Source organism: Oncorhynchus mykiss, chromosome 16 (genome assembly GCF_013265735.2).
Source record: "Oncorhynchus mykiss isolate Arlee chromosome 16, USDA_OmykA_1.1, whole genome shotgun sequence".
Lineage (NCBI taxonomy): Eukaryota > Metazoa > Chordata > Actinopteri > Salmoniformes > Salmonidae > Oncorhynchus > Oncorhynchus mykiss.
The window spans coordinates 63,539,827-63,549,546 of record NC_048580.1 but is presented as its reverse complement, the minus strand read 5'-3'; the positions used below and the strand labels follow the sequence as shown (position 1 = coordinate 63,549,546).

Here is a 9,720-nt window from a genome sequence, read left to right as displayed (position 1 = left end):
ATCTAGAATTGATGACAGGCCTGCTACCAGTGACTGCAAAACGCAATCACAGACTGGTAAAGTAGGCTATGGCCACAGTGGGCCTGCTACACTAATGTTGCCTCTGTAACATGTGCAGCAGCTTTGTTTCAGTAATAGCCAATAGGGCCATGTTTTTTCACTAAGAAATTAGACTGGTCTGTATTTCCAACAGTGTGCATGTAGACTTTAGGCATACACATTTAGGCTGCACGTTCATGAACACAATGTTATGACTTCATATCAGCTACTGTATCTCGGGAAATGCCTTCACCTATACCACGTTACGTAGGCTATCATAACTGTATTTAGCTTATAATGGACATGACATATTTCTGTTCAGTAGGTTTATACGCTACGACTAAAGTACAGCCGACGTATTCAGCTCAAAACGGTGTGGCAGGAATTGGGCTGTGTTTTAGTGACGGAAAGATTTACCAGAACGCTGTAGGCATGTCTTCCTAAAAACATACTTTCTCGAAACTGTAAACTAAACGTGTAGCTCTGTGTATAAGATCGGAGCCGCCTGTAGCTTGCAACGGAGATGACGCATTAGCTCACATTACTCCATGTTACATTTAGCAGACACTCATATCCAGAGCGATTTACAGGAGCATTTAGGGTTAAGTGCCTTGCTCAAGGGCACAGCGACAGATGTTTCACCTGTCGGCTCGGGAATTTGAACCAGCAACATTTTGGTTACTGGCCCTTAACCGCAAGTCTACCTGCCTCCATGACCTGCTGTTAATTTGGTCATGACGTAATTCGGGGAGAAAGGGGGGAGGGAGAGAGAGTATATAGAATAAACAGTCGAGAAAGGTAATTGCCATTTCAATGACTTTAATAAGCAAAATAGGAAACCATTTCTTCCAACAACAACAAAAAATAAGACGAAACAGAAACCAGCCTGAATGGAACTATAACAGTTCAAATTTAAGATATTTTTTTGTATCTTATTTATATAAACAGGATTGAAAATTGATCCCCATCATCATCGCAAAATACATGAAATGAAAAACAAAACAACAACCCGCTGCTGCAGTTTCAATTTGATTTCAACACAGTTGAATCAGTAACAAACCAAGAGATTGTTAAATGCATGACTTTTCAACAATAGTTTTTTTTAAATGCAAGCACCATGCTTATTCAATATGATCTGACAGTTTGTTAATTTAAATCATTAAAATAAAAACTTTAATATGCATCTGGCCAGCAGAACCAGAATCACCAAATAATAATACAGACGAAAACATAATATCATATAACATAACATACACAACAGTTTTCATTTCGAGATTTTGCACAACCTGAATCCTTTATTTTTACTGACCGGCAGCAAAAAAAAATAATCAGGAAAACATATAGCATTAATATATTTAAACTTCGTATTTTGAAACGCATGCGCAATCTAAATACTTGTTAATTGTACATAAAACCCCTGAAATGGTTAACGTTGTTGAACATGTTTTAAAAAATGCTTGATATTGCCGAGGAAGAGTACAAAATATATAGTATATCACTGTTAATGCGATGCAGCTGCACCCAATAAAATACATTAATCAAGTTGAGAAATTATGTGACTATTCTGTTCTTCACATTATATAATGGGGTTAGGGTTACGCAATAGTTAACATAATGGCATTTCTGGCTAAGAAAACCTCTGCTGACTACAGCACCAGACGGAAATGAAATGAAATAACATGTATAACAGTTTTTTTTTTAAATATACTATAGCCTATATGCATCCTAGGAGTAGAACACAAAGTTATGCATGGTGCGTAAATGTGGTGCGCAAAGAACCATCACTCATCTGCTAATATTCTAGCTATGCGTTTGTTTAGACAGCTTCGCACTATTATCCCATTGTGTCATAAGGTTATTATTAAGCTTGCATCTATCTTGTCTTATTATTATTATTATTATTATTATAGAATAATAGTATGTCTTCCTTCAAGGGGGTCTGTACAAAACTCAAAATGAAAACGTAAAACAAATCATTAGGCTATCCAAAAAGTGCACTTAATATACAAAGTTTGTTGTCTTTAAATGCAACTGCAAAATGCCCATATCTCTGAATCAATACCCACAAAATGAAAATCAAACAACAAGAAAAAAATAATAAAACACAACTCAAAGAAAGAAAGAAGTTAAAAACCAGCCTCCTCGATCTTGGTGTGCAGTTTTGCGGTTGCGTAATATTTACAAGGCTACAGAAGGCCTACTGTCCTCATTCCATTCCTCTAAACCCCACAACACTATGGAGAAGCGCAGATCAACGACATGCTCTTAAGATACACGAGAAACAAAAAGAAAGTACAAAATAGAAATGATTACCGTACATGTCCAGCATGCAGGATTAATATTTTAATGCAGATTTTGTTTTAATATATATTCGAATATAACCAAGCAGGCAATAAACAAATGAGATGTTGCATAACATGTAAGTAGACAGAAGTAAAGTTTGCATAATGTGGAGTCTTGTTTAGCAACTCTCTTTTCCTTTTTCAGGCCCAGTGTCGAATGTGAGTCTCAAAACGCTTCTCTCTGCGTTGTTTGTTGTGTAGGCCCAGGTCGGGCGGTCATCCCACTAACAGACACAGTAAAAGCAGTATAGCCTAAAAAGAGGAAAGTTCACCCGCCGCTTCTCTCTTCTCCCAGGAAGATGAAAAAAGTATATTCACTACAAGCAACTAATCTACAAAGATGCGCGGCGTTGACCCAACATTCTACCTTGTTCTTTGTATCTCAGTTGTCACGTGGATCGAGAGAGATGGTTAGATATGAGAATATTATTTTATGGATTATTCTTCTAATATGAATATAGTTGTTGACTGTCATTAGTACAGTAAATATGAAGGGGTATTTGATTATTATTGTTTGTTCATTAGCATCAGTTGGTGGTGGGGTAGGGGTGAGTCAATAGAGCTATAATAACAACTCACATGAAAAACTCTGGGGATGACGGGTTGTCACTAGTAGGCCTAGACCCAGCCTCGCGGATCCCGTTATTCGCTCCCGTTCCCGTCAGTTTCTCGCACTTGAGTTTGTAGGCGTCCCTCTCGCGTGCCAGCCGGTTGATCTCCGCCTTGAGCGCCTCCACCTGGTCTATCAGATGAGTCTTCTCATTCTCCAGCACGTGCTTCTGCTGCACCCGCTTGTAACGGCAGGACTGTGCGTAGCCCCGGTTCTTCAGGGTCCGCCTCTTCTGCTTGAGGCGGATGACATCGTCCTTGGTGAATCCCCGCAGGTGTCTGTTCAGCTCCCTCACAGACATGGACACCAGCTGGTCGTCAGAGAAGCGGTCCTCCACGTTGCCTGAGCCATGGTGCCCCTGGCCCGAGTGGCCGTGGTGGTGATGGTGGCGGTGGTGGTGGAGGGCTTGGTGGGAGTCTGGAGAGACGGGGGACGGGCTGTCTGGGTCCTGGCTGTGGTGGTGGTGGTGGTGCTGGGTGTGGGGGTGGCTGAGCCCCCCCGGGTGTCCAGAAAGGTCATCAGGGTGGTGTGGGATGCCTCCCCCATAGGGATGATGGTGCTGCTGGGGATGGCCATGATGGTTGTGGTGTTGGTGAGGGCCTCTGTAGCCATCGAAGGCGCCCTGCTGCAGCTGCTGCTGGACGTGCTGGGGTGGGGGGTGGCCGTGGGCCGTGGCTCCGATCAGGGCCTCCACTGCGTCCTCCGGGGTCAGGCTGAGCGTCTGGGGATCGATCTGCTGGTGGTACCCGCCGTTGGGCATCCAGTACAGCTCCTCCAGATGGTTCTTCTGCTCTGTGGGGCTGAAGCTGGGCGAGGAGGGTACCGAGCTACATGGTGTGCTGATCGGGGTGGAGGACACAGAACCCTGGGGCTGGAGCCGAGTGCACTGGCGCACCCCGGCGCGTTCCAGCCCGGCCAGACCTTCTTTCTTCACGTCGAACTTCATTAGGTCAAAGTCGTTGACGTATTCCAGAGCCAGAGGGCTGTTGGGGAGCTCAGGGCCCATGCTCAGCTCTGCGCTCATGGTGCTGCCGCGACTCTGATGCAGATGGGTGAAGGTGGTTGCCAGCGTCGCGAAAACAGACTTGTTAATAATAAGCGTCTCTTCTCCACTCGCTTGTCTCATGCAGTAGTTTTTCCTATTGCTCCAATGCTGCAGACTCGTGTACTGTTGCATGTAACACCGTCCGGAGAGGTAAAAAAGTAGAAAACTAAAAACAAGTGGAACAAACTTTGAGACTAGTGCACTGCAAACGACATGGGAATTTTCGTCATGTAGCCTACTTCTTTCTGCTAGCTGGCTCTGGTCAACAGACGAGAAGTAGATGTAGAAAGAATGTTGTCTCAGTGCAAAAGTAAACCGTCAGTCCTTTCAGAACAAATGAACTTAAAAAATAAAAACATAAATAAAAATAATACCGAGTTGTCGTTGACGCAGGCTCCTGTCCTGTCCTCGTCAACGTTGTAGATATAAGGTATAGTCCTTGTTTTCGCCAGGAAAAGAAGAAGTAGCTGAGACTATGGAGTCTGTTTTTTTGCTTGGAGAAGCAGCCTTCCAGCTCTGCACCGCAGAGATTTGAGCTCTCCTTTCCTTCCTGACACACTCAGTCTCGAGTATTCAGCAGACTGCGCTGACTGCCTGCCAGCACTTTATGCTTATAGCGCACTGTGACGTCAAGCTGGAAGGCAGGTCCCCTTGCCTGCCCCTCTCCAATAGGGAGCGGTGTATTCTCTGGATTAGAATAAAGGAGGGGAGAGGTTGGAGGAGAGGGAGGAGGGAGAGCGGAGCGCTCTTTCTGACAGCTACGAAGGAGGGGGTGAGAAAGGGTAGAGGGAGTGAAAAGCTGAATGCCTTCACTTAGGAGAACCAATGGCATGTTATCGTTTAACAGCCCACGTTTTAGGCCTAATTCCCCTCTTCTACGGCAATTATCTCCCAGTTTACACTGAGTGAACAGAGAGAATGAAGTGATCTGCATACATAAGGATCCATAAAAACTTGATGTTTTTGTTGAAAAGTGTTTTACGGTATTATAATATTTTAAGTGTTTTACGGTATTATAATTTAACCTTTACCCACGCATAAACCCCTTTAAAGGCACAAAATAACTAAATCATTTCAAACCTGGAGTAAAATGTAAGATTCAATAATGACAAAGTAACCATTCACATGCATTGGGACGTTGTTTAGTAACCTGTTTTGAAGACAGGCCTTTTTAATTGGACTTTTCAATGGGGGAAAGTGAGCTGTTGCCTCTTCAAAACGTAACCTATATATTTCTAATTTTCCAACTAGAGAAACATGATTCTGAAAATCTAACTATAACCTACATTATTCTTAAAACCTCCTTTGTAATTGAATCTCCAAATGCTGTTCTTTACCAACATAGTTTATTCCGAATCACTAAATGCTGTCGTTCTGTGGTCTACTCGATTTGTTTCTGACCTTCAATTAATATTTCTATCTAATCCACAATTATTTTCACCAGATATAGACTATTGGCATAGGCCTAGACTATTATATTCTTTGTATGTGTGTTTTTCCCAATGTAGATATGCACGTACTTCCAAGTTCCAAATCTTGACAACATACTCCCGGATTCAAAGACATTGAGAAAAGGTTATGTTCTTAGACTATAGAGTACAAGTACATTCTGACATCGTGCCAATGGTAATATCAGCATGGAGGCCGAGCGAGAGACAGAACGCTCTTTCTTGGCTCGAACATTGTGTAGTGCGTATATGGCAAAGCATTGGAAGCTTTGAACAGCACCACTGGTGAGTAGGTACTGTGAAAAGAGGCTCAAGACTGCCGCTCCGTGGTTCTAATGGACGCTGCACGGAGGCCTCGCTAGGCAATATTGGTTTTTCGTTCAATTAGACACTAATTTAATCATGCATTTGATTAACCGTTTTTCTTTTAGGAATTGATTTTGTTTATACATAACACTTTATTAGATACTTTTGTATGTAGTTGTTATTAGTAGCCGTATTATAAAGTAAAATTAAGTTCACATTCACATTACATATTCTAAGGGCAAACAAATAGTTATGGGACAATAAAATAAGACCTTCAGGAATATAACAGTGAATTGTGGGCCTTTGCATTTATTTACATTGGAATAATTGCCTTTATCTGTTCTAAGAGATGTCTTGATTTCCTGCAGAAGGAAGTTACTTGTAAATTAGTCAATTTGATGAATCGATTCTATTATTATCCCGTTTCCACCTCATATCCACGCCTGAGCTCATGGCCCCGGCCAGTACTTATCGATTAGACTGAAGATGGAGGGGACCGGGTGCCACATGCACACATCATCCAATACCTGTTTGTTTAAATACTTCATTAACTTCAACTCCGCATTTCTTCACGATGTATCAAGATGCTGAAATAAACTACAAATTCCAATCTTCTCACACATTTTTCCATTCGGATAATTCAGAGGTTATTTGCATGATTCAGTCCATATTATGCTACAAAAAAAAAAAAACACGTTCCCATATTTTTGTCTGGTTTTAAAATGTAATAAAAATCGAATAAACTCATGACTGACTTGAGTAGCAGCAAAAAGTGAAGGAATGTTCTCTCACATTGTCAATGTTAGGCCTATAAGTAATTCGAGCTTTTATAAGAGTAGACGACTAAAGGCTGGAAGACATCAATTGACGTTTTATGCAGTGATAAATATATAGGCAACTCTACTTTCTGACAGAAGCGATCAAGACTTCACCCCCCCCCCCCCCCCCCCCCACACACACACACACAAAATGGACGAATATGGTTGGCCAAAAGTGTATTATTATTATTATTATTATTATTATTATTATTATTATGTGTTGTTTTTATTAGCAGGTTTTTACTTTAACGCTATTATTGTTTACGATACTACTCACTTAGGCTATAATAACATAATTACATTTCCAATAAAAGTTTTTATATCAAAATATATTAATTGTTACATTATTTGAAAACCAATCATTTAATCCATCTTCCTACGTAAAACTATTAATCTATACCGTTTCTAATGTCAGCAGATCACCAGGCACGTCTCAAGCGCACTGACTGCCTGAGTGAAGGTACTGTATATAGGGCTGAAGCGTTGGGCCGGCGACAGCGTTAGTCCCTCTTTAACAACTATTCCCTGAAACACTCCCAGAGGCAGAGCGCGTACCGAACCCTGACAGCATTATCCCAAACGCCCGGTGTATAGGCTACCAGACCATACGATAGGGTACAATGAATTAAGCAATGGAGGGGTATCAAATACTACAGGTATAGTACTACCAACCCAGTATCATGAGCTATAAAACTACTCGTAGACCTGACTGTTGTACTGCGTAAAAGCCTCGTATCTATCCCAGCCGAGTCGAACAAAGTTTAACACCATGTTTCTAATTCTGCAGTGAGACTGAGAGCTTGTTGGTTTTATTCGGACCTGAAGGCAGCGCCATTAGCGTGTAATGCGCTCTAATATACCCCGGCCTGTCGTAATAGCCAAGCAGGCAGGCAGGCCGCCGTCGGCTCTACCCCCTTCGGTAATAGCATGGCTGTAATGGAGACGCGAGATGTAAAAAGAGTCCATGTCAGCAGCATATCGCTGGTTAATGATCTATTAAGTGATCCGTGTGCTTATGGACAGCGAAAAAAAGTGTTGATGTTTGCTTATTTAGCCTCTAATGAGTCTCCCGTCCTACGGATTTTAGGAATGAATAACAAGAAATAAAATCACCTTTAAAATGTTCACATTTAAACAGTGCAGGGCACAACGGACTCTGTAGTGGTGAGGAGGCACGCGCTCCCCACAGCAACACACCTCGCACCGGGAGCACGAGGCCATGTCACCTGCTCCTGTAACGGCGAGGGGCACGAGGTCATGGCACCTGCTCCGGTAACGACGAGGGGCACGAGGCCATGGCACCTGCTACTATGAGGGCGAGGGGGCACGAGGCCTGCTGGTTTGATAATGTTGGGAGTGGCGGCTTCAGCTAAATCAAGTCTCCACCAGCGAACTGGATGTGTATTGGCTTGCAGTACTTCAGAGCGCTTTTATTCCAGCAGCACTGTAGGTAAGGATGGCGTGGCGCGCGCAGGTCTTGCGGCTGGGCATAACAACAGAGGCTCGAGCTGTTGGCTTTATGATTCTGTTTCAGAGGCTTCTGTATTTTTCTCCATTGACTAAACTTTTACAAATTTGAAACGGACCGGTTCGTCTTTATGAAGTGGGTAATGGTGTATGGTTGTTTGCTGGACCTATTTGCATGTATAATGATTAACGCAAATATCCCCTACAGATCATCCATCAATTCCAGGAAAGAGAGAGAGGAAAGTGTGTGTGTTTGTGTGTGTGTTTGCGTGCGTGCGAGCGAGCGAGAGAGAGAGAGAATGTGTGTTTGCGTGTGAGAGAGGGGCAGATATATAATGATGCTTTGTAGTGTGTTGCGCACGGAGAGCCTCGCGAGTCACCGTGGCTTTAACGCACTCAGCCACAGTGCGCGAGAGCGCTCTAGACCGAGGACAAGAGCATTGCGCGCTAGGGTGTACCAATGACCCCCGGGTTCTAGAGCCCAAAGTGTCACTGGCGCTTCTCGAGTTCTACAATATGATTAGGAGAGAGAAAGAGTGAGAAATTGTTCATAGGCCGAAAATTATACGACTGTGATTTAACCAAGCCCCTTATCGAATGCAATTAACCTTTTATGCTTACTTCATAGTTAAAAGTCTAGAATAATTCTATATGCCTGTATGTTTAGTCAGTTGAATATGTTCTACTATAAAGAATGAGCATGTTTAGTCTGTCTGTAGGATATATATCTCTATGCTTACGTTGTTCAGTCATAGTCATCATTTTGGACTATATTATTCAACCCAATCCAGTTAAAGTTTGGACTATATTATTCAACCCAACCAAATTACAGTTCACGAGAGCGTGCCTAAATACTTATCACTTCATGGTCGATTTTACTTGCTATATATAAAAACAGTGGTAGAGACCTTAGCTCTGATATTGAGTTGGACAAGGGGGAGTCATAAATTATTTTCAATATTAGTTTCAAAATGATCCCGTCTGATAATTACCTCTCCATATAGAAACTAAACCATAAGCATTCCACACAATATGACCAAGTTACTACAGCTCAACACCGACTTCAACGTGGGCAGATCAATTGATAAGCTATAGTAAAATGATAAATACAAAAATATAGTTATTTAGCTGAACAAGCTTTCAAAAAAAGTGAGAAAAATGTCGATTTTTAAAGAAGACAACATTTTGTGCAGTCTGTCATCTCTACCGTCGAGATGAGATTGTCGTTAATTTAGAGTTGAATATCTGTACAGTAACTCAGATATTCTTGTTTACTCGAAGAAGATCGATGAACTGCAGTGAAAACATGTATTATTAAGGCGTGTCATCGCTATGTAGGCTACGCTGTGTCCAGGACTATACCTCTAAAAGTATCTAACATCCCCGAGAGCGATAATTGACTGGGGAAGTCTTTAAAGACAGAACAAGTGGTGAGATAAGTGGAAATGCCTCTCATAAATATGAAAAGGGGAATCGATTTAGCAGTGAACACCAAATGCTTACCCTTAATAAAGACTGACTCAGAGGAAGAACTAAGTTAGCATTTTATGTAAATGCAACACTAGGCCGACACCTTTTTAAGACATATGGAGATACATGTAGGCTTATCCAAAACATGTGTTCCTATGGTCTGTTTCACTAATGC

General features: G+C 42.1%; 1 protein-coding gene across 1 annotated transcript; it reads right to left on the bottom strand.

The window, feature by feature from the left end:
- Positions 1–841: 841 nt before the first annotated feature.
- mafba (v-maf avian musculoaponeurotic fibrosarcoma oncogene homolog Ba) lies at positions 842–4,608 on the bottom strand. The gene has a single exon (XM_021566913.2). The coding sequence runs from the start codon at positions 4,166–4,168 to the stop codon at positions 2,957–2,959; it is 1,212 nt and encodes a 403-aa protein (XP_021422588.1). The 5' UTR covers positions 4,169–4,608; the 3' UTR covers positions 842–2,956.
- Positions 4,609–9,720: the final 5,112 nt, after the last annotated feature.

Excerpts from the sequence above, each read along its gene's own strand:
- mafba (XM_021566913.2), bottom strand. The coding sequence starts at position 4,168 with ATGCAACAGTACACGAGTCTGCAGCATTGGAGCAATAGGAAAAACTAC.